Below are 25,850 nucleotides of genomic sequence, written 5' to 3'. Positions count from 1 at the left end.
CCTAGGAGCAGTCTGCATGCAAATTCAGTCTTTCTAGGACCGCCCTCTCCACCCATCAAGGCTTTGTGATGTTTGCATAACTCCTCCCAAGAGCCAGCAAATGATTTGCCTTCGAGCTCTTCAGAAGAGTACTGAGGCCGGGGCTGTGATGTTATCAGGAAGCCATGTACAGTACTCTGCTGGCTCCTCCCACCAGCCGTGATCTGCCTGCAGTGCATATAGAAGTACAAAGAACCAGTGATAAGGTCACTGGGTCTAAAAACAGAGCTGAAAACTGAAGGGTTTTATTTTAAAAATGTCACTAGCATGATGATGATGATGGAGAGGAACCAAGGAAGGCCAAATACGGGCACACTTCAGCTTTAATTAAATTAAAATGTAAATTGAGAAAAGACAAATACTTAAAAATAAGTTTATTGGGTTTTCCTTGTAACAATATTTACATAAAAAAAATCCCACCCATACCCCACACTGGGGGGACACACTGTTCAAAACATACAATGAATCGAATGCAGAGCGAAAGCACCACAATGGTTGCTCAGGAACCGTAGTTGGCCTCATCGAACGCCTTCCTGGCGCGTTTCAGTTCCTCATTCATGGTGAGCAGATCCTTCACTCTGGCGAACTTCCGCGGGTCCTTCCGGATCAGAAACACAATATCCTCCACCTGGAACCGCCCCTGGCGCCCGATGGACATGGCCTTGTGCGTCTAGAGAAAGATATGCAGCATAATCAATATTATATGACCACTGAAGACAAGAAAAATAAAAACCATTAATAAAATGTAATAAATGGCCTTAAAGTGGACCTGTCAGATATATTTTTCATGTATACAGTGCCTTGAAAAAGTATTCATACCCCTTGAAATTTTCCACATTTTGCCATGTTACAGCCAAAATTGGGATTTTATGTGATAGACCAACACAAAGTGACACATAATTGTGAAGTGGAAGGTAAATGATAAATGGTTTTCAACATTCTTTACAAATAAATATGTGAAAAAAAAAAAGTGCGGCGTGTCAAAGTGATGTCCTTTTTTCCTACATATAGAGCTTTATTTGGTGGTATTTAATCACCACTGGTGTTTTTATTTTTTGCTAAACAAAAAAAAAAAAAAAAAACAAACGTTCCAGTTATAAACTTTTGCAAATAATCTTTCTTTAGAAATTTTTACCAAAATGTATTCTACTACATTTCTTTGGTGAAAATAACCCAAATCAGTGTATATTATTTAGTGTGTAGGAAAGTTATAGAGTCCACAAATTATAGGAAATATACCTGAAAATCGATCAATCCCGGACGTACTGACGGCCGATCTCATTTCTTGAGGCCCTAAAATGTCAGGACAGTACAAATAACCCCCAAATGATCCCTTTTATGGAAAGTAGACCGTCTGAGGTATTTAGTAAGAGGCATGGCAAGTTTTTTGAAGTGGTAATTTTATGTCATGATTTTTGGGAAAATAAAGACATTAACCACTTGCGGACCGCCCACCGTAGTGATACTGCGGCAGGACGGCCGCTCTGCGCACTTATGCGCATACCAATCAATATACACTTATTGGGATTTTTTTTTTTACCGAAAAACATGTAGCAGAATATCTGGATATCAGCCTAAATTTATGAAAAAATTTGATCTTTTACATTTTTTATTGAGTATGTTTTATAGCAGCAAAAATAAACTACCGAAAGAAAGCTCTATTTGTGGGGGGGGGGGGGGGGGGGGGGGACAAAACAGCAGCATTATATTTGGGTACATTGTCGCACGACCGGGCAATTGTCAGTTAATGTATTGCAGTGCTGTATCGCAAAAAATGGCCTGGTCATGAAGGGGGGTAAATCTGCTGGAGCTGAAGTGGTTAAAACATTTTTAGTCACAACTTTTTTTTTACATACTGTCACCAGTGCAGTACAGCGTCGTCATCACTGGTGATCAGGGACACGGACTGGTGACAGTATGTTAGAAAAAATAAAAATAAAAAAAATAATATATAATACTTAGTTTTATTTATTTTTTTTTTTACACACCAATTGCTTAGAACAATGAATTTTACAGTTATAAGCAACCATTTTTTTCTAAATGAAAACCATTCAGTGTTTACTAATGTGATTGGCCACAGTTCATCACATGGTACAGATGGGCTGTGATTGACTGTCTGTACCATGTGATCACTGTGACCAATCACAGAACTCATCACAATAGTACGCATGAATGGAACAGTCACATGATTGGCCAGCACAGTGATGTCATCGGGGGTTAGAAGATATCCAAACCCAAAAACCATAATGTAATATACTGCAGCTTCTCAGTCTTGTGAAGTATTAGTTTTCAATTTTCAGGTTAAAGTACAGGAAATACCTGTTGATTTGGCCACAATTAGTGTTCTTGCACCTCACTGCTAAGCTGCAATACATGAATTTTTTGGATGTAAAAATTGGTGATATTTACACCGGCAAGCAACATAATAGATAATTTATACCGACCATTTCAGTGAGGAATTCTATCACCAGATCCTCCAGAATATCCACAGACTCTGTATACGGGTTCTGATCGTCTCCGAATCCATACATCATACAGCGCACTGCAGGAGAGAAAAGACCGTCAGTACAGGTGACACCATGTCATTGCAGGAGAGAGCAGACCGTCAGTACAGGTGACACCGTGTCATTGCAGGAGAGAGCAGACCGTCAGTACAGGTGACACCGTGTCATTGCAGGAGAGAGCAGACCGTCAGTACAGGTGACAACAAGTCATTGGAGGAGAGAGCTGTCGGTACGGGTGACACCATGTCATTACAGGAGAGAGCAGACCGTCAGTGTTATTGGCTCCGCCAGTAAATAAACCACACTGATCATAATGGGCTCACTATAAAGTGATGATATACTAACCTACAGCAACCAATCAAATTTCAGTTTACAGAAGTGAGCCACATGACCAATGACATTAGTATCAGTTGCTATAGCTACTGCATTTTTACTTGCCATTCTAAGAAAAATCAAGTTAGACTTACCGGTAACTTGTTTTCCATGAGTCTTTCAGGACAGCACCTTGAGAGCGTGGCTCCACCCACTTGACAGGAAACACACCTCCACCAAACTTTAAAAGGAGGCTCCTTCCCACTTATCATCAGTAGTAGTAGAGAACCTCCGGCCCAAGCTGGAACACATAATCAGAATATGGTTAGTCACAGCATAGTAATTTAATACAATAAGGGCGGGTTGCTGCTGTCCTGAAAGACTCATGGAAAACAAGTTACCGGTAAGTCTAACTTGATTTTTCCCTTATCGTCTTTCAGGACAGCACCTTGAGAGGATAACAGAGACTTACCCACTTAGGGAGGGACCACAGCCTGCAGGACCTTTCTGCCAAAAGCCTGTTCACTGGCTGACAGAAGATCCAGTCTGTAATGACGGACAAACGTAAGGTAACTTGACCACGTAGCCGCCCTACAAATCTGATCTGGGGTGGCACCAGCCATTTCTGCCCATGTAGAGGCCTGAGCCCTGGTAGAATGTGCTTTAATTCCCAGCGGGGGAGATAGCCCCGACTGAGCGTAGGCTGCTAGAATAGCTGATTTAAGCCATCTAGCTATAGACCCCTTAGAAGCTTGTTGGCCCTTCTTTTTACCTGAAAAAAGTATAAATAGAGAATCCGAGGATCTAAAGTTACTTGTTACCTCCAGATACTGTAATAAAGTCCTTCTTACATCCAAATTGTGGAATTTGCCTTCTTTTTCCCCCGAAGGGTTAGAGCAAAAGGTTGGCAGGATGATTTCCTGCGACCTATTGTGTGCTGACGCTACCTTTGGCAAAAAACCTGGATCGGTTTTAAGTATAATCCTATCTGTGTAGATGGTTAAAAAGGGTCTCTTAACAGATAGGGCGTGCAGCTCACCAATTCTCCTTGCTGACGTTATTGCAACTAAGAACAAGGTCTTAAGAGTAAGATTCCTTAGAGAGATTCCTTGTAGTGGTTCAAAAGGTTCCTTTGTAAGGGCTTGCAGAACCACTGATAGATCCCAATTGGGAAAGTGCTTAGCCGGAGCTGGTCTAGATCTGGTAAGTGCCTTGAAAAATCTTATAACCAAGGGCTCAGAAGAGATTGGTCTTTCTAGAAATACTCCCAAAGCAGCTACTTGAACTTTAAGGGTGCTGACTGACAATCCCTTGTCTGCCCCTTCTTGAAGAAATTCCAAAATTGACACTAAATTTTTAACTTTTCTCTTAGTCAAATGACAAAAAGAGTTGAAGACCTTCCAATATTTAGCATAGATTTTTCTGGTCACTATTTTCCTACTGGAAAGTAAGGTAGTTACCAAGGGTTGTGACAGACCTTTGTTTCTTAACAACTGCTCCTCAGAAACCAGGCCGTGAGGCTTAGACTGGCCACTCCCGGATGCTGTATTGGACCCTGTAGGAGCAGGTCCTGCCGGAGAGGCAGCCGCCAAAATGGTTTGACTGCCATCTGTAGAATGGTGGAAAACCATGCCCTTTTTGGCCAAAATGGAGTAATTAGGATTACTTCCACCTTCTCCCTCTGTATCTTCCTTAACACCAACGGGATAAGTTGGAAAGGAGGAAATGCGTAACCCAGATGGAAGTTCCAGGGCTGGATTAACGCATCTGTCCCCTGGGCCTTGTCGTTTCTGTGAATAGAGAAAAATACTGGGAGTTGTGTATTTTCCTGTGATGCAAATACAGGGGGTCCCCGACTTACGAACATCCGACTTACGAACGACCCCTACTTACGAACGGGGCCCGAATGACGTCACTGCTGGCCGAATCTTCCTCTCCTGAGCCTTTCCTCCGTTCCTGGCTTGGCTGCGGGTCCCCTTCGTCCTCCTGCCTGCCCATCCACAGGCCTGGTATGGTCCGGTGGCTTGCCAGGCCGCTGAAACTGCCCGTCGTGGCCGAGGCCTTGTGCGGCCTACGAAGCCTCCACGATCCCCGGTCTTTCCTACGCCGCTGCCCCGCGATGGTGCACCGCGGCCGGCCGCCCGGCCGGCCGGCCTGCCTGCCCTCTGATGGCTGCTTTCACCATCCATCTCCCTGCTGTGCCATACAGTGTACCTCTCTGCTGTCTCCTGTTGCTGCTGCCGCCATGAAAATAGTGAGAGGGGAGAGCTGTGCTCAGCTGCGATCCTGGACTCCTGTTTTGGAAGTGACAGGGTCAATAAAGAGAACCTGTCACCTCCAATTGCTATCACACAGGGAATTGTTTCCTCCTGTGTGATAGCAATAAAGTTAAGTGAAAAAAAAATTGATAAAAAAAATAAAAATAAGAAATACAGTAATAATTCAATTAATAAAATAAAAAAAAAATTTAAAAATGTAAAGAATAAGAAAAATAATATTAAAAATAAGAAAATTATACAAAAATAAAAAAAAAGTAAACGACAAGCTACAAATAAATACAAATAAAAAAAAGTGATTAAAAAGTAAAAAAATAAAAGAAACAAAACATATTTGAACTAACCATGCCACCCCTGCCATCCGGTTGCCTTTCTCTGTTGATTTGGGTTTACATCCTGTCTCTGAGACTAGATTTGCACTTAAAAAAGGTACTGTTCCGACTTACAAACAAATTCGACTTAAGAACAAACCTACAGTCCCTATCCTGTTCGTAACCCGGGGACCCCCTGTAGGTCTATTTGCGGTTGACCCCAGGCCCTGGTAATCATTGCAAAGATTTCCGGATTCAGGCTCCATTCTGATTCCTGAATCCGCCTTCTGCTTAGATAATCTGCCACTACATTTAAGGTGCCTTTGAGGTGGACTGCTGATAAGGACCGAACATGCTTTTCTGCCCAAACCAGGATCTTTGAAGCTAGCAACTGAAGTGTTTTGCTTCTTGTACCCCCCTGTTTGTTTAGGTAGGCTATGGTAGTGGCGTTGTCTGAGAGGACCCGGACATGAGAACCTTGAAGGATGGGAGAGAAGGCATCTAAAGCTAAGGCGACTGCTTTTAGTTCCCTCCAATTTGAGGACCTCCTTGCCTCTGTCCGAGACCACATTCCTTGCGCGAAGTCTTGGTCTAAGTGAGCTCCCCAACCCCATACACTGGCATCTGTCGTTACCACTTTTTCTATTGGAAATGACCAGAGCAGGCCTTCTGACAGATTCTCCTGTCTTCTCCACCACCAAAGTGATCTCTTGACTTTGGTGGGTATCTTTACCTTTGCTTCCAGAGATTCTGACCTGTGATTCCATATTCTCAGGAGAAAGCTCTGGAGAGGCCTGAAATGTAACCTTGCCCATTGAATGGCTGGTATGGTTGCTGTTAGGGTTCCTAGGGATGACATCACTTGTCGGACTGATAATTGCTGGCTTGCCTGCAAGGACGCTACCACCCTCAGGACTTTCCCCTTCTTCTCTTCTGGGAGAAAAATCTTTTGTTCCCTTGAACAAATCTGATACCCCAGGAATAGTATTTTCTGGGCTGGAACGAAATTTGACTTCTGCAGATTTATGATCCAACCCAGGGTTTCTAGATGACCTCGGGTCCTTCCGAGGTTGTCTAGCAGTCTTTCCCTGGAGGGGGCAAAAAGGAGTAGGTCGTCCAAGTACGGAATTACCGCAATCCCCTGCATGCGAAGAGGAGCAAGCGCTTCTGCCATTATTTTTGTGAAAATTCGTGGGGCAGAAGACAGGCCAAAGGGGAGGGCCCTGAATTGCAAGTGCAGAACCTCTTTTCCCAAATTTATCGCCAATCTTAGGAATTTTTGGGACTGCGGGGCTATAGGGATATGCAGATAGGCATCTCGAAGGTCTATTGATGCCATAAAGCATTCCCCCGTCAATAGATTCTTGACCGTGAAGATGGAGTCCATACGAAACCTTTTGTATTGGACTGATCTGTTCAGCGGTTTCAGGTTTAGGATTAACCGAAAATCTCCGGATGGTTTCTTTATCAGGAATATACGGGAATAAAATCCCTGACAAAGCTCCCCCTGAGGGACGTAAGTCATAACCCCCTGATCTATCAGATCCTTTAATAGGCTCTTCATTGCCAGGGATTTTGTTACATCTCTTGGAAGATTTGTCACCAAGTACCTTTCTAGGGGGAGATCTGAAAATTCTATATTGTAACCCTGGGCTAGCATATTCAGGATGTACTGGTTTTCTGTTATGCTTGCCCAATAGGGGAGAAAGTCTTGTAGTCTTCCCCCTACTTGTAACCGACTGTCATTGCGTCTTGCTGGCTGACGCAGGAGGATGGAAAAGGACATTTCCTCTGCCCTTACCCCTCTGCCCTGACCAGTTTTTCTTTTTCTCTTGAGACTTGTTCTGTTCCTGAGCCCTTTGAGGACGAAAAAAACGTTTGACTGGTTGTTTCTTCTTTTTGACAGGAAAAGATTTCTTTTTATCTGCAGTCCTGTCCAGAACTGAATCCAAATCAGGGCCGAACAGTAAGTCTCCTAGAAAAGGGACCCCGCATAATTTGTTTTTAGATGCTGTGTCCCCTTGCCAAGTCTTTAGCCATAAAGCCCGTCTAACCGAATTAGCAAGGGCTGCCGCCTTAGCTGTCATCCTGATAGACTCTGCTGAGGCATCAGAGACATAGGCTACGGCTGCTGAGAGGGTAGAAAAGGAGTCAAGGATTTCTTGTTTAGGGGAATCTGCTATTATATGAGCTTTAAGCTGATTTACCCAATACTCCAAGTTCCTGGAGATGCAAGTAGTTGCCATTGCTGGCTTAAGGTTGCCCATAATGGATTGCCAAGTCCGCTTGAGCTGTTGATCCATTTTTTTATCCATGGGGTCTTTTAAGATCCCCATGTCCTCAAATGCTAGATCAGTAGATCTTGACACCTGAGAAAAGGCTGCATCAAGTTTTGGAACCTTATTCCAAAGAGCTGCTGGGTCTTCATCAAAAGGGAACCTTCTCTTATGAGCCCTAGAGAAAAATGGTTTCCTATCAGGGTCAGCCCATTCTTTTCTGATTGTTTCAGAAATCACTGCGTGGACTGGAAAGGTACGGGACTTAGACTCACTAAGCCCTGCATACATCTTGTCATGTAAAGACATCTCCTTATGCTCTTCCTCAAGGCCTAGAGTAGCATAAATAGCCTTTAAAAGGCCATCCACCTGATCCAAAGACAATTTATACTTGGAAGACATATTTTCCAGCTCATCACTATCCTCATTCGATTCATTAGAATGGGATGGGGAAAGCCCTTCCCGGTTCAGAGGACCCATTTCCGCCTCTACTGCCGGGACTAACAGTGAGCCTTGAGAGGACTGTGAGGTAGTGGGCTGACTTGCAGATGGATAGGTGAGTGAGGATCTGAAGGATTGAATGGTAGCATCCAATTCCTTTTTGGCAGATGCGATTAGATCACTGCATGCGGAAGTGGTTTCTTCCCTCACCAAGGAGTCAATACATGCTTGACATAAAGCCTTTTTCCAGCCTTCATTTAACTTAATTTTGCATGAAGGGCATTTCTTTCTAATCCCAGGGTCAGAGCTCTTGGCCTGCCATGATAAGGGAAAAAAAAGAGAGAGAAAAAAGACAAACCATCTTTTAGAGTCAGCCTGATTACTCAAGGTTGCTCACCACAGGTGCACAGTGAGAAAAGCTATCAGACTCATGTGCCCTGACAGGCCCCTCCGCCACCAGGGGGAAAAAATACCCTCAAACTTCACTAACATTTAGAGAGAAGAGGGCTAGAGAGAGACCCCACAGTAAAGCTGAGCAGAAACTACAGTCTGCTCCTTACCTGGGCCTTGCTGGTGCCTGTGCCTGTTCCACTCGCTGCGGTTCCTGAATCCATGCTGAGGCAGCAGCGTGATGCTTGTGGCGAAAACGCCGGTTCCGGACTCCAATAGCACCTGTGCGCCGGACCGGAACCGGCAATAAATAGGCACCAGACCTATTCCTCCCTCCTCCCCCTGCGCTTCCGGCGGAAATGACGCCTGGCGCCTGCTCCATGGATGCCGCCCCACTTCCGGATACCTCACATCCGGCGGATGCAGTCCTCTGACTGCCCTTCCCAAGATGGCGGCGGCGTCAGGGAAAAAAACATGTGCAGGCAAGAAAAAACAAACAGAAATGCCTGACATGCCCGACACCTCCGCCTGGGAGCAGCAATACCCGGAGCAGTCCTGGCTCTCCCCGAGCACTGACGAGGGAGAAGGAGCCCATCCACCCGGCACCCGTAAGCCTGTGGAAAATGGGAGGAATCGGCTCTCCTGAGGTAGGTAAAAATAGTGGAGTAGGGAGCCTGTTCTCTCAGGACAGAACCTTGAGAGCTCCAAACTCCCACATGTGTTCCCGCCGGAGGAAACACATAAACTGATGATAAGTGGGAAGGAGCCTCCTTTTAAAGTTTGGTGGAGGTGTGTTTCCTGTCAAGTGGGTGGAGCCACGCTCTCAAGGTGCTGTCCTGAAAGACGATAAGGGAAAAGTCACTTATTTTGCCCTATATACACAGCGAGTTTCATACAATTGCACTCTCGGTCTGTATCTTCGACACTTGCCGACCTCAATACGTATCTATACACGTTCCGGTTTACCGGTGTTCTGGGTGAAGCTCTCAGTCATAACCCCAGTATTTTTTTTTTCAGCCAGCAGCTGGCTTTCTTATGAAAGCGGGTAGTGCAGCTCATTATCCGCTGGATCGATTTCAGAAGCGGTGGGAGGGGGGTGTTCACCTCCCCCCCCCCCCCCCCCACCTCTGCCGCAGCCAGATAAGTCACAAAGGCCAACAGAGATTAGATTGTCTCTGATCTCCTCCATTGCCTTGGAGGGTTGGAAAGATGCCATGACGTCACTTCCGGTCTCAGGCAGAAGTAAACAAATTTAAAAAAAAAAAAAAACAAAGCAAAAAAAAAAAAGATTAACCACTTCAGCCCCGGAAGGATTTACCCCCTTCCTGACCAGAGCACTTTTTACAATTTGGCACTGCGTCGCTTTAACTGCTAATTGCGCGGTCATGCAATGCTGTAACCAAACGAAATTTGCGTCCTTTTCTTCCCACAAATAGAGCTTTCTTTTGATGGTATTTGATCACCTCTGCCGTTTTTATTTTTTGCGCTATACACGGAAAAAGACCGAAAATTTTGAAAAAAAATGATATTTTCTACTTTTTGTTCTAAAAAAAATCCAATAAACTCAATTTTAGTCATACATTTAGGCCAAAATGTATTTGGCCACATGTCTTTGGTAAAAAAAATGTCAATAAGTGTATATTTATTGGTTTGCGCAAAAGTTATAGCGCCTACAAACTAGGGTACATTTTCTGGAATTTACACAGTCTTTAATTTATGACTGCCTATGTCATTTCTTGAGGTGCTAAAATGACAGGGCAGTACAAAACCCCCACAAATGACCCCATTTTGGAAAGTAGACACCCCAAGGAAATTGCTGAGAGGCATGTTGAGCCCATTGAATATTCATTTTTTTTGTCCCAAGTGATTGAATAATGAAAAAAAAAAAAAAAAAAAAAAAAAAAATTACAAAAAGTTGTCACTAAATGATATATTGCTCACACAGGCCATGGGCCTATGTGGAATTGCACCCCAAAATACATTTAGCTGCTTCTCCTGAGTATGGGGATACCACATGTGTGGGACTTTTTGGGAGCCTAGCTGCATACGGGGCCCCGAAAACCAATCACTGCCTTCAGGATTTCTAAGGGCGTACATTTTTGATTTTACTCCTCACTACCTATCACAGTTTTGAAGGCCATAAAATGCCCAGATGGCACAAACCCCCCCAAATGACCCCATTTTGGAAAGTAGACACCCCAAGCTATTTGCTGAGAGGCATGTTGAGTCCATGGAATATTTTATATTTTGACACAAGTTGCGGGAAAGTGACAATTTATTTATTTATTTTTTTTTTTTTTGCACAAAGTTGTCACTAAATGATATATTGCTCACACAGGTCATGGGCATATGTGGAATTGCACCCCAAAATACATTCTGCTGCTTCTCTTGAGTACGGGGATACCACATGTGTGAGACTTTTTAGGAGCCTAGCCGCGTACGGGACCCCGAAAACCAATCACCGCCTTCAGGATTTCTAAGGGTGTACATTTTTGATTTCACTCTTCACTGCCTATCACAGTTTCGGAGGCCATGGAATGCCCAGGTGGCACAAAACCCCCCCAAATGACCCCATTTTGGAAAGTAGACACCCCAAGCTATTTGCTGAGAGGCATGGTGAGTATTTTGCAGCTCTCATTTGTTTTTGAAAATGAAGAAAGACAAAAAAAAAAATTTTTTTTTTCTTTTTTTAATTTTCAAAACTTTGTGACAAAAAGTGAGGTCTGCAAAATACTCACTATACCTCTCAGCAAATAGCTTGGGGTGTCTACTTTCCAAAATGGGGTCATTTGGGGGGGGGGGTTTGTGCCACCTGGGCATTCCATGGCCTCCGAGACTGTGATAGGCAGTGAAGAGTGAAATCAAAAATTTACGCCCTTAGAAAGCCTGAAGGCGGTGCTTGGTTTTCGGGGTCCCATACGTGGCTAGGCTCCCAAAAAGTCTCACACATGTGGTATCCCCGTACTCAGGAGAAGCAGCAGAATGTATTTTGGGGTGTAATTTCACATATTCCCATGGCATGTTTGAGCAATATATCATTTAGTGACAACTTTGTGCAAAAAAAAAAAAAAAATAATAATAATTTGTCTCTTTCCCGCAACTTGTGTCACAATATAAAATATTCCATGGACTCGACATGCCTCTCAGCAAATAGCTTGGGGTGTCTACTTTCCAAAATGGGGTCATTTGGGGGGGTTTGAACTGTCCTGGCATTTTATGCACAACATTTAGAAGCTTATGTCACACATCACCCACTCTTCTAACCACTTGAAGACAAAGCCCTTTCTGACACTTTTTGATTACATGAAAAAATTATTTTTTTTTGCAAGAAAATTACTTTGAACCCCCACACATTATATATTTTTTTAAAGCAAATGCCCTACAGATTAAAATGGTGGGTGTTTAATTTTTTTTTTTCACACAGTATTTGCGCAGCGATTTTTCAAACGCATTTTTTGGGGAAAAAACACACTTTTTTACATTTTAATGCACTAAAACACACTATATTGCCCAAATGTTTGATGAAATAAAAAAGATGATCTTAGGCCGAGTACATGGATACCAAACATGACATGCTTTACAACTGCGCACAAACGTGCAGTGACAACAAAATAAATACATTTTTAAAAGCCTTTAAAAGCCTTTACAGGTTACCACTTTAGATTTACAGAGGAGGTCTACTGCTAAAATTACTGCCCTCGATCTGACCGTCGCGGTGATACCTCACATGCATGGTGCAATTGCTGTTTACATTTGACGCCAGACCGACGCTTGCGTTCGCCTTAGCGCGAGAGCAGGGGGGACAGGGGTGCTTTTTTTTTTTTTTTTTTTTTTTTTTCTTTATTATTTTTTTGCTTTTTTATCTTATTTTAAAACTGTTCCTTTCATTTTTTTTTTTTTTTTTAAATCATTTTTATTGTTATCTCAGGGAATGTAAATATCCCCTATGATAGCAATAGGTAGTGACAGGTACTCTTTTTTGAAAAAATTGGGGTCTACTAGACCCTAGATTTCTCCTCTGCCCTCAAAGCATCTGACCACACCAAGATCGGTGTGATAAAATGCTTCCCCAATTTCCCAATGGCGCTATTTACATCCGGCGAAATCTAAGTCATAAAATGCTCGTAGCTTCCGGTTTCTTAGGCCATAGAGATGTTTGGAGCCACTCTGGTCTCTGATCAGGTCTATGGTCAGCTGGCTGAATCACCGGCTGCATTCTCAGGTTCCCTGTTGAGACAGGAGAGCCAGAGAAAAACACGGAAGACGGTGGGGGGGGGGGGGGGGGGGGCATTCTCTCCCACTGCTTGTAAAAGCAGTCTAGAGGCTAATTAGCCGCTAGGATTGCTTCTACATGAAAGCCGACCGCTGGCTGAAAAGAATGATACCAAGATGATACCTAAACCTGCAAGCATCATTCTGGTATAACCACTCAAAGTCGTGAATGCTGTACTCAGACAAAAATATGGTTAACAATAAAGCACAGTAAACGGTAAAGTATAAAAAATTGCATACCTGAAAAGCAAACATGATAAAACATAATAACAATAAAACATTGCAGAATAGAATACAGTAAAAAAGAGCAGAACAATAGAGAGAATAGAGAGAGAGAGAATAGAGAGAGAACAATAAAACGACAACTATTATTTTTTATTTTATATTTTTGTTTGTGTTTTTTTTTTTTTTTTTTTCACTTTTTTTGTAACTGTAACTTTTATAACTGTAACCGGTTCCAGGTTCGGGTCTCTCAAAATGCGATGGCATCTTGGGAGACCCTGTGAAAGTGTGTCCTAGTCTGTGCAATGCTGTACCCTACGCTAATACTCAACTAGTGAATGGTAGCGTTCAAAACATTCACCAATGCAAAGACCAGGATTGTCAGGACAGGAGGGACAATAATAGCGGGTGTCATGCCTATATCCGCGCTTGCTGCAGACACAACATCTTTTTGGGGGGGGTTCGTTGGGTAGGGGTACTCGGGAGGACATAAAAATGCCTCTCATGCAGCCGACTGCATTTGGTTGGGGATGTGAATGGGGGAAGTACGGGCGCTGCAGAAGTGGTGGGTTCCCAATTAGGATTGGCGAATGCAGCAGGAAGGGCATTATGGGCACGACGGGCCTGTGTTTGTCTTCTTGGTGGCAGCGGGACACCATTTGTGCTTGCCACCTCACCAGCTTGAACTGCACTTATGGGACTCGCCACGTCACCAAGTGTTACTGCAGTGCTGGTTTGACTACGACCGGGGTGTACTATGCCGCTGGCGCTTGCCAGTTCACCAAAACGCTACCAAAAAAACTGTTAACGATCGCAGGGATCAGGCCTGACTCTGCGAACGCTGCAGTTATGCATTTAGTGTTTTGTAAGTGACAGTGATCGATCGATACTGCACTTGGGTGGGCTGGGCTGGGCCGGGCGGAGGGGCAAAACGCAGGTGCTAGCAGGTATCTGGGCTGATCCCGCTAACACTGCGTTTTCGGGAACCCTAAACTGCTGGGGACGCCAGTATAGATCTGATCGGATCAGATATTGATGCGATCAGATACTATACCACTAAGGGAGGCGTATGCTGCGTGCGTGGGTGTTAGCGGTACTGGCGCTAATCTGACCCTGCCTGGGGCGACGCATATCACCGCCGGGCGATCAGGGGGCTAAATCTTTATTCGGTAATAAACGGCGGGTTCCCTGACACTATAAAAAATAAACAAACTAACCTGCGTCACCCGTAACGGTTATACAGTGATCAGTGGTGAAAGGGTTAACTAGGGGGCAATCAAGGGGTTAAAACATTTATTAGATAGTATATGGGGGTCCCTGTCGCTATAAAACTCTGACGGCGAACCTAAATATTTACGTCCCTAACTAGCATCACCAGCGACACTAATACAGCGATCAGAAAAATGATCGCTTAGCGACACTGGTGACAGGGGGTGATCAAGGGGTTAAAACTTTATTAGGGGGGGTTAGGGGGGTACCCTAGACCTACAGGGGGACTAACACTCACTGCCCTGACACTGTAACTGTCACAAACTGACACCAATACAGTAATCAGAAAAAAAAAAAAAAAAAAAAAAAAAAACTGCTGGTGTCAGTTTGTGACAGGGGGGGGGGATCGGGGGGCGATCGGGGGGGGGGGGGATCGGGGTGTTTAGTGTGCCTGGCATGTTCTACTGTGTGTGTAGTGTTGGTGCACTTACATTGCAGTCTTCTCTCCTCGGCCCGGAACGGAAAATACCGAGCCGAGGGGAGATGACATCATTTCCTCTGCCTCTGTGTACAATACAGAGGCAGGGAAATGATCCCATTGGCTGAGAGCGATCGCGAGGGGGGGGCCACGAATGGATGGCCTCCCCCTCACCTCCGATCGCCGGGGGAGATTTGCCGACCGCCGCAGGCACCGGGGGGGGGGTCCGATCGGACCCCCCACCCGCGGGCAGGCAAGGACGTACATATACGTCCTTTTGCCTGCCCGTGCCGCTCTGTCGACGTATATAGTCGTGCGGCGGTCGGCAAGTGGTTAAAACTTTTTTTTTTTTTTTTTTTTGATCTCCTAAGGTGAAAGAAGAGATTTGGGGTATTTTTGACCTCAGATCTCTCCATAAAGAGGACCTGTCATCCTTATTTATATTACAAGGGATGTTTACATTCCTTGTAATAGGCATAAAAGTGATAAAAAAAAAAAAAAAAAAAAGAAGAAAAAAAAAAAAAGAAAGGGACAGTGTAAAAATAAAAATAAGAAATGTAAATAAATAAGGAAAAAAAAAAAAAAAGAAAAAAAAAAAAAGAAATGTAAAGCCCCTCATCCCTCCGTGGTCACATGCAGAAGCGAGTGCATATGCAAGTGTAAACGGTGTGTCAGACTGGCACACAGCACCTCCGCTACCCACGCTAGGCGTGCGCTGGCTTGTTATCCTGATCACGTCATATGACGTCCGATCAAAAAATATGCTATATGGAAGGCGGCAAGTGGTTAAAGTGAGAGCAATAATTCTAGCACTAGACTTCTTCTGCAACTCTAAACTGGTAACCTGTAAAAAAAAAAAAAATTTAATCGTTGCCTATAGAGATTTTAAAGTATCGTAGTTTCTCGCCATTCCACGAGTGTGCGCAATTTTAAAGCGTGACATGTCAGGTATCTATTTACTCAGCGTAACATCTTTTAGATTTTACCAAAAAATAAATTTTAAAAATGTGATGTTTATTGTGTTTTGTTATTAAAGTGTTGAGTTTGAAAAAACCGCTGTGCAAATACTGTAGGACATCAAAAATTGCAACAATCGCCATTTTCATTTTATTATAACCCCCCCCCGAGAACTGGAGGATCCTCTGCTAGGCCCCCCACTTGCTGTGTCACTGAGAAAGCCAGCGTACTTCTATTACCCTTCCTGAATGGACGGATCCTGGATATAATTACTCAGGGGGCAGATTGAACCGCACCTGACGGATCTGAAATATTCCACCACTGTGTCACCATAGAAAGATGATCATTAGGAGCAGTATCCAGTATTGTCTGTCTTCATCGATGGGTGGCAACCAATCAGCAATGGATTAAAGGGTCTCATCTCCCCTGGGGGCCCCAATATCTTGCTGACAGCAATGATCTAAAGGACCAAGTTCCCTGGGGGTCACTATCCCACTAACACCAAGGATTTTGGGTGGGGCAATTCTTATTTGGGGGCCACAATCCCACTGACAATGATTTAAGGGTCTATTCTCCCCTGGGGCTCTGATTTCACTGATACCGATTTAGGGGTCCATTGGGGCCCTGATCTCACTGACACCAACGATTTGGGGGTCTATTCTCCCCTAGGGCCCTGATCTCACTGACACCAATAATTTAGGGGTCTATTGTACATTGGGGCCCCGTTCTCACTGACACCAATGATTTGGTGGTCTATTCTCCCCTGGGGCCCTGATCTCACTGACACCAATGATTTATCCCATAAGAACCGAAGACCTATTCTCCCTGAGGGTAATAATCCCACTGACACCAACGATTTGGGGGTCTATTCTCCCCTGGGGCCCTGATCTCACTGACCCCAATGATTTATCCCATGAGAACTGAAGACCTATTCTCCCTGAGGGTAATAATCCCACTGACACCAATGATTTGGGGGTCTATTCTCCCTTGGGGCCCCAATCTCACTGACACCAATGATTTAGGGGTCTATTGTCCCCTGGGGCCCTGATCTCACTGACACCAATGATTTGGGGATATTCCACCCTGGGTGCCACAATCCTACAAACACCACTGCTTTGTGGGTCTAGTCTCTTCTCTGAAGGGGCCATTATCACTCTTACACAAATAAATCAAGCTATTCACTACTGGGAGGGGGGGGGGGCATTTTACTGACACCAATGACTTAACTATTTTTCTGGGGTTCACATGCCATTTACACTAATGATTTGGAGTGTTATCCTCCCCGGGGTCCTGATACCACAAACACTGATGAACTGAGGGGCCATCCCCCCCTGGTTGCCACTATTTCACTGACACCAATGATTTGAAGAACTATTTTTTTTCCCTGGGGTTTGCTATCCCACTGACTACAAAGATGCTGGGAGGAGGGGAGAAAAGCTCCCAGCATTCCCTGGGAACCACAATCACGGTGACATCAATGATTTGGGTGGGGGGGGGGGGGGTCTAGTGACCCCTGGAGCCCTGATTTCACTGACACCAACGATTTGGAGGTCTGTTGTTCCTTGAGGCCCCCCGATCTCATTGACACCAATGATTTTGGGGTCTATTCTGCCCTGGAGCCCTGATCTCACTGACACCAATGAACGGAGGACCTATTCTCCCTGAGGGTAATAATCCCACTGACACCAATGATTTGGGGATATTCTACCCTGTGTGCCACAATCCTACGAACACCATTGATTTGGGGGTCTAGTCTCCTCTCTGAATGGGCCATTATCACTCTTACAAAAATAAATAGAGGAACTATTCACTACTGGGGGGGGGGGCATTATTTTACGGACACCAACGATTTGAATAACTATTTTTTTCCTGGGGTTCACTATCCCACTGACTCCAAAGATGTTGGGAGCTCTTCTCCCCTAGGGAGGAGCACTATCTTACAGACACCAATGATTTGAAGGAATACATTTCCTGGAGTTCACTATCCCAATGACACAATAATTTCAGGAGGGGCTATTCTCCACTAGGGGCCACAATCCCACTGACATTAATGATTTGGGGGTCTAGTCTCCCCTGGGGACTTGATCACATTCACATCAATGATCTGAGAAGCTATCCTCTCCAAGGGTCACAATGTCACAGATTTGGGGGTATTTTTCCCTGGGAACCACAATCCCAGTGACATCAATGATTTGGGGGGTATTTTCCCTGATGGGGGGCCACTATCACTCTTACATAAATGAACTGAGGAGATATTCTCTCCTGTGGGCCACCTGTGCTGTACAAGTACAGATGTACCGGGCCCTGGTGTCACCAAGGATGAGAATCCCTGCACTAGATATCCAACATTGGGCACGGCTCCATATGCGCTCCCCTCCTCCGCTGTATTTTTATGTCTTTATATGAAAACGAAACCATGGCTTTGAGTTTACTGCAACTCCAAGATGCTGGACAACCCGCTTGGGCTCCTCCCTGCTAATGCGTTGCAGGGAGCTCAAGTAATCGCTTTGTCCACATTCCGATAAACTGAAGATCTGTGTCCAGTGTCCCTTCGGACTTTGACAGATAACATGTCTAGGCTCTCCTTCCACCTTTGGAGCGCAATGCACATATGTGAAGCACATCTCTTGATCACTTGAGGACCGGACCTTTTCTGTCACTTTTTGCTTTCAAGTTTAAATGTGTGTGTGTATATGTATGTATGTATGTATGTATATATATATATATATATATATATATATATTATATATATATTATATATATATAAAAAAATAAAATGTATTCAGTTATTGCGTCTACAAAATAGGGGAAAGATTGAAAGATTTAGGGACTTATTTATTTTTATTGTTTTTAATAGTAATGGTGGGGGGGGGGGAATCAGCTATTTTTAGCAGGACTGTGACGGCGAAAAAGAATCTGACCCCAAGTGACACTTTTTGGTGAACAGTGACACCAATACAGTGATCAGTGCTATAAAAATGCACTGTATAAATGGCAGGAAAGGGGTTAACACTAGGGGGTGAGCAAAGTGTTAAGTGTTCCCTAGGGAGGTGTTTCTATCTGTGTGGGGGAGGGGACTGACTGGGAGTACAGATAGACCACTGTTCCTGATCACTAGAAACAATAGATAGATAGATAGATAGATAGATAGATAGATAGATAGATAGATAGATAGATAGATAGATAATCTCCTGTCAGAACAAGGATTGGCCTTGCTTACATAGGCAGATCCCCGTTCAACCTCTAATGCACGGCTAGACGCACAGATATGTCGGTTCGCGCAGCCGGGATGCCCTGCCGCAGTATATGTGCAGTGGGCGGTCTGGAAGTGGTAAAGAAAAAAAAAAAAAAAAAAAACTGTTTACTTCCACCCTAAATCGGAAGTGATGTCATGATGTTGCTCTGGTCCTTTAAGACATAGAGGCAATCAGAGACGATCAGGTCTCTGTCCGTCTCTGTGACCAACCGCACCGGCGGACCGTTTCTCGGGCGCGTCGGTGAAAACGGTAAGCCCGAGAAATACCCACGAGTGGCGGGAGGGGATGTCTCTCTCACCCCTCCCCTCCACCTTCTCAAAGTGATCTAGTGGCTAATGGAGAGAGAAAGACAGCCGCCAGCTGAAAAACTAAAAAAATACTGGGGTTACGGCCGACCCCGGTAAACCACTTGCAAACTGCAACATATGTATGTCAGTCTATCATTCTATCTATATATTTTGCAGCCGGCAAGGGGGTAATATGTGACGGGAGTCACTTTGGGTGGAGGGCTTGTGGAACCCAGTTACCGTGAAGAGCACTGGAATCTTTGTCCAGCTTCCCCGGCCCCTCCTATGTGTAAGTCACCCTGTGTCCATTAGGGGCACAGGGTGACTGAAACCTCCAGTCGGGTCTGCACTAACCAGACTCACCGTACAACCACACCGGACTCAGCATTTCCTTTTACCCCTATTATCCAGGGTTCTAAAAGAGTGGTTTGTGCTGAAGGAATGAAGGGGCTCTTTCACTTGGGACAATAATATTTCTGAACAATATCCCTCAAGAAAATATGAAGATAAATACATTTCAGCTTTCAGACTGCTAGATTGTTTGAGGTGTGGCTGTATCCGATTGTTCTATTGTTTCTGTCTGCCTTGGGGGCAACCTATTATGGGATGTATATGTGGATTAGCTGGGAGAGGGGAAGATTTCGCCAGCAGCCCCTCCTGTCTGTCTGTCTCTGATTACTGAATGTAGTTTACCCCGCCCTGTGTCATTATGCAAAGAAGGGGGGATTGTCCCCCAAGTGTATATCTCTCTGTGTTTGTTGTCTTTGAATAAACAGTCTGATGTTTTCACCCTACACTGATGCTTCGACAAAGTGACTGGGTGGGCTTTGGGACCTTGGATCGTGCTGGTACCGGGCAAAGGAAGCGTATATGGCGGACAGACTCATCTTGAGTACGGGGGTCCCTGACAACACGCCTCTGGTTTTCAAATCGGCCCCTTTACTTATCCCCACTAAAAGTTCCAACTTACACTCTTTAGCGAAGAGCCTCTTCCTCCTGCCGAGTCCTCCTTCCGCTCCTCCTGACGTTTCCTCGCTCTCCTCCTCAAACTGGAAAAAAGCAGAACGTTAAATAAAGTGTATGTGAACCCTCACCTTGTAAAACAACCCAGCATAAAATAGAAATTAAAAGACAAAAAATTGTGTATAGATATAATAATAATAAAAAAAAAAAAAAAAAAAACAAAAAAAAAACAAAACACATATTCTAAATAAATGTTTCCCCCTTTTTTTTTAAATTATTTTTTTTATTATAAATGATTACGTTCCCTTTGTTCTCAGTTACACAGAGAGGTGGGAGGAGGAGAAACAGGTCTTCCCAGTGACTGGGGGAGGGGGGGGGGGGTCAGGACAAGTCTGATTACTGGAGAGCAGGCTGAGTTCCCAGCACAGCTAGAGAACTGACCATGCTGTGTTCTCCCGCTTAGTCTGGTCAGTTTTTAAAAGGAAAGCAGAGGGGCTGGCAGGAACACCAGGGATTTCACACAAGGGAAGTGATACAAAGAACAGGATACTTTATCATACAAGTACATGGTACAGCAGCCACATATCGGGGTAGCTTGCTATGGGGGAGGGCACTTGGAAGAGGAGAGGAGTAAGGAGAGTCGGCGGGGAACCCCCCCGAGAAGAGGCGGATCGGGGCTGCTCTGTGCAAAAACATTACACAGAGCAGGGAAGTATAACATGTTTTGTTTATTATTACAGAATGAAATATTACCTTTAGTATCACTTTCACTTTAGTGTGTTTTTGTGACCACATCATGTGACATAAAAAATTAGCACGACCATCATTTTATTCTCCGAGGGTCTCTTCTTTCAGAAATATATGGGGGAATTAGTATACATTCACACTTGGTCTGTAAGTTTGCGCAGCAATCACACCGCGCTTGTGTGTGTTTCTGTGCCACAAACTTTGGGAAACCCATTTAACCTCTTGCTTACTGGGCACCTTCACCCCCCTTCCTGTCCAGGCCAATTTCCAGCTTTCAGTGCTGCCACACTCTGAATGACAATTGCGCGGTCACGCTACACTGTACACAAAATTAAAATTGTTATCATTTTGTTCACACAAATAGAGCTTTCTTTTGGTGGTATTTAATCACCACTGGGGTTTTTATTTTTTGCTAAAAAAAAAAAAAAAAAAAGTTTATTTTGAGCAAATCATTTTTCTTCACAAATGTAGCCCAAAATTTATTCTGCTACATTTCTTTGGTGAAAATAACCCAAATCAGTGTTTATTATTTAGTTTGTGTGAAAGTTAGAGTCCACAAATTATATATCCGAAAATTGGCCAAAATGCCAGGACAGTACAATAACCCCCAAAATGACCAATTTTTGGAAAGTAGACAGTCTGAGGTATTTAGTAAGAGGCGTGGTGAGTTTTTTTGAAACTCTGATTTTTTGGAAAATTAAAAAAAAAAAAAATTCACATTTTTTTTCCTTTTTGTACACACTGTCATCAGTGCAGTACAGAGTCATCATATAACTGGTGTGGTGGAGATCAGAGACTAGTGACAGTATGTTAAAAAAAAAAAATCGCATTCATTTTATTTTCTATTAGCTTTTTTTAAATGATTTTTTAACACGCTGCGACCGGCACAATACAGTGTTACCATATAAACTAGAGCTGCAAAATTACCGTATTTATTGGGGTATAACATGCACCCCAAGTTTAGGAGGGAAGTTTAAGGAAGAAAAACTTACATTAAAATGCCCATCAATGCAGCCTCATCAGTGTTCATCTGCAGCCTTGCCCCAGTGTCTATTGCAGCCTTGTCAGTGCAGCTTTGCCCCAGTGCAGAATTGTCAGTGCAGCTTTGCCCCAGTGCAGAATTATCAGTGCAGCCTTGTCAGTGCAGCCTAATGTGATCGCCGCCGACATACACAGCCGTGTGTAAATTCAAATATGGCGCCGAGACTGCAGGGACTCGGCAGAGCCGAGATACACATACCCGAGGGTCCTCGGCTTTCTCGGCGCCGCTTACAGTCCCGCCCTATGATTGACATCACACAGGTCCAATGGCGGGACTGGGTGGGACTATAAGCGGCGCCGGGAAAAGCCGAGGATTCTCGGGTATGTGTGTCTCAACTCCGCCGAGTCCCTGCAGTCTCGGCGCCATATTTGAATTTACACACGGCTGTGTATGTCGGCCGCGATCGCTCCGATCACACAAAATTGGCGGGGATCGGCCTATAACACGCACCCACGATTTTCCCCTGACTTTCAGGGGAAAAAAGTGCGTGTTATATGCCGATAAATACGGTAATCGTCAAGAATCGTTATCGCGATCTTGACTAAAGTGTTTCACAATTCTTTCTATGCAAAGAATTCTCTCTGCTTTTCTGAAGCCACAGACATCAAAAGAATGGAAGAGAAAATCTGGGCAGTCTGCCAAGAATCAAAACATTTTTTATCAGTTGAACTTAAGTATAAACATTGTAACAATTTGTCAGTGGAATAGACTGTGTGTGTAAGTGAAAAAAGTTTAACCACTAAACCTTTTTCTGACATTTGTTGGCTTCAAGTTAAAACCATTTTTTTTTTTGCTAGAAAATTACTTAGAACCCCCAAACATATAAATAAAAAAATTATATATATATATATATATATATATATATATATATATATATATATTTTAGTAGACACCCTAGAGAATAAAATGGTGGTGGTTGCAATATTTTATGTCACACTGTATTTACGCAGCGGTCTTTCAAATGCAAAAATTGGAAAAAATTACTTTAATGAATTAAAAAAAAAAAACAAACAAACTAAGCAGTAAAGTTAGCCCAATTTTTTTGTATAATGTGATAGATTTTACATCGCGAGAATCGTGATCTTTTTATTCTAAGCAAATAAATTGTGATTCTCATTTTGGACAGAATCGTGCAGCTCTAATATAAAACACTACTACTCTGGGGAAGCGCGATCAGGACTCTTTACCGTCATTTTAGAAGTGCTTTTTGGGTGCTAGATTTTAACCCCCGCTAGCGGCCGAAGAAAGGGTTAATAGCGCCCGTGTATCGCCGCTGCCGAAGCACTTTGCAGGCGCTTCAGCAGTGGTGCCCATTTCAATGGGCAGGGGAGAAGCGGTGTATACAGCGCTCCCAAACAGCCCCAAAGATGCTGCTTGTAGGACTTTTTTTTTTTTAATGTCCTGCCAGCGCAGCGCCCAATAATGAAAGCACTCGGGCTGGGGAGGCGTTTTTCAGGCGCTTTACATGCACTATTTTTAGCTCTTCAGCGCCTGAAAAACGCCTCCAGTGTGAAAGGGGGTCTTTGATTATTTATACCAGCGAATTTCATTGGTATAAACAATCATTTTACTGAAACGGATTATGTATTTTTGTAACTAGCTGTGATTGGCCACAGCTAATCACATGGTACAGATGGGCTGTAATCACTGTGACCAATCACAATTAGCAACACAATTCTACACAACAAATGGCATTGAAAGGAAGCCATCCATTGCTTACAATAGTCATGTGATCTGCTGTGATTGGTCACATGGTACCGGCAGTGGGCCAGTACAGTGATCGGTCATCAGCCGTGTCCGGTAGACACAGCCGGTGGTGACAGATTGCGCCGCAATGCGGCTGCACGCGAGGTGCATTCTGGGAAGAATTCATGACGTAGGACCTCCACCTGGAGCAATGAACGTCCTGCCCAGCCGTCACATGACTACAGACCGGGTGGGAAGAGGTTAACAAATGAATGGCAACGCAAGCGTGTTTGTTTATAGCATTTTGTAAACGCGCTAAAACACGCAGCTTTTGCTGTGAACGCTTAGGCTGCATTCACACCTGAGCGTTTCATTATCAGGGCAGAAAGTCGCACGTTTTTTGCCGCGATTTTGCACAGGTCAAAAAGGTCACCAATGTAAAAAAGCAGAAAACCGCCTGTAATCTGCCCAAAGAGAATCTCATGTACTTTTTGTTTGCGCTTCAGGCTACAAAACGCTGAGATGTGAACAGGGGCCATTTAATGGAATGGGATTTTGCTTGTTGGGCGTTTTTACGAGCTGAAAACGCTCAGGTGTGAATGCAGCCCTAACTAATCTTCAGGCCTAAAATGATTGTTTGGGATGAACCAAGTTGGGCGTCATTCACCCCAAATGTTCAGTGGCGTCATTAGGATTGGTGTCACCTGGTGTGGTAAAACATGGTGTCACCCCAACCCCCCCCCCTTCGGCCACTAAGCAGGCTAGTGCTTCGGTGTGGCTCTCCCCCCTTAACCTGCCACAATGGATGGAGCCGGAATGGAATCGGGGGCCAAGGGAAGGAGCTGGTATGGAATCCAGGGGCCAACGGAAGGAGCCGGAGTGGAATCAGAGGGATAGAAGGAGCCGGAGTGGAATCAGAGGGATAGAAGGAGCCGGAGTGGAATCAGAGGGATAGAAGGAGCCGGAGTGGAATCAGAGGGATAGAAGGAGCCGGAGTGGAATCAGAGGGATAGAAGGAGCCGGAGTGGAATCAGAGGGATAGAAGGAGCCGGAGTGGAATCAGAGGGATAGAAGGAGCCGGAGTGGAATCAGAGGGATAGAAGGAGCCGGAGTGGAATCAGAGGGATAGAAGGAGCCGGAGTGGAATCAGAGAGATAGAAGGAGCCGGAGTGGAATCAGAGGGATAGAAGGAGCCGGAGTGGAATCGGGGGCCAACAGAAGGAGCCGGGATGGAATCAGAGAGATGGAAGGAGCCGGGATGGGATTTGGGGGGGGGGGGAATGGAGCCGGGATGGGATCTTTGATTTGGGGGGGTAATTAGAGGATATGTGCTAGGGGGTGCTTTGGGAGGGGAGAGGCATTGTGCTGGGGGTGTCAAACATCAAATCTGCCCCCCTCCTTCTAGCACAAGTCCTCTCTAATCCCCACCCCTCCCTAAAATGTACTCCTTGCAGCACAATTGTTACCTGCAATCCCCCCAATCACAATGTCCCACAAGACTGGTGTTATTACAGAGCTCAGCCCCGGGCAGATGGTGTAGTGCGCTGTCCCCCCTCCTCCTCCTCTCTGTGTACTCGTCGTGTCAGAGCCGAGGAGGAGGCAGCTACGGTCCGGTGTGCAGCGAGTGCCGCCGGCGCGGAGAGGATTGCGGCGTGTGGGACGATCAGACCTCGGGCTCCCCGCCTGTGTCTGCCTCGCTCCCTTGCCCCCGCACATCGGGAAAGGGAAGGAGGGGGCCACTGCGCTCCTCTAAATGCAGCGCCGGTGTCAGGCTGGGTTTGATGTCACCCTCTGGCGGGCCACCCCCCCATAGCGACACCACTGGTCCTGTCTGGACTGGGGGGTCTACAGGGAACCATCATGGGGAGAGCTGAGCCTGTTTTATTGTGTACACAGAGCACATGTGACCTCAGCCCTCCACATCGATAGGAGACTCTCACACACAGCAACACAAACCATTCCCATCAATTCATTTCATATTATCATCATCTCACCGTCTGATCTTCATCCTCATCCGCCATCTTTACTTTCTCCCCCAGCTCCTTCGCTCGCCCACTTCCGGGTGTACAAATATGGCGCCCTCTACCTCCGCCCTTTATTTAAACCACGTGACCAGCTTTTCCGCTTTGCGAACATAGGTCGCTGCATATCATGTGATCCATAAGAGCTGCGAGGAGGACT

General features: G+C 44.8%; 1 protein-coding gene across 1 annotated transcript; it reads right to left on the bottom strand.

Moving 5' to 3' along the window:
* Nucleotides 1–398: 398 nt before the first annotated feature.
* On the bottom strand, nt 399–25,816 carry LOC141129439 (transcription initiation factor TFIID subunit 13-like). The gene is made up of 4 exons (XM_073617474.1): nt 25,664–25,816; nt 20,202–20,280; nt 2,484–2,581; nt 399–709 (listed from the first exon to the last, which is right to left on the bottom strand). Exons 1-4 carry the CDS (start codon nt 25,688–25,690, stop codon nt 539–541), a joined length of 375 nt encoding a protein of 124 aa, XP_073473575.1. The 5' UTR covers nt 25,691–25,816; the 3' UTR covers nt 399–538.
* Nucleotides 25,817–25,850: the final 34 nt, after the last annotated feature.

This window comes from Aquarana catesbeiana, linkage group LG02 (genome assembly GCF_042186555.1).
Source record: "Aquarana catesbeiana isolate 2022-GZ linkage group LG02, ASM4218655v1, whole genome shotgun sequence".
Lineage (NCBI taxonomy): Eukaryota > Metazoa > Chordata > Amphibia > Anura > Ranidae > Aquarana > Aquarana catesbeiana.
The sequence above is the reverse complement of the archived record's forward strand: the minus strand, read 5'-3'. Positions and strand labels throughout refer to the sequence as shown.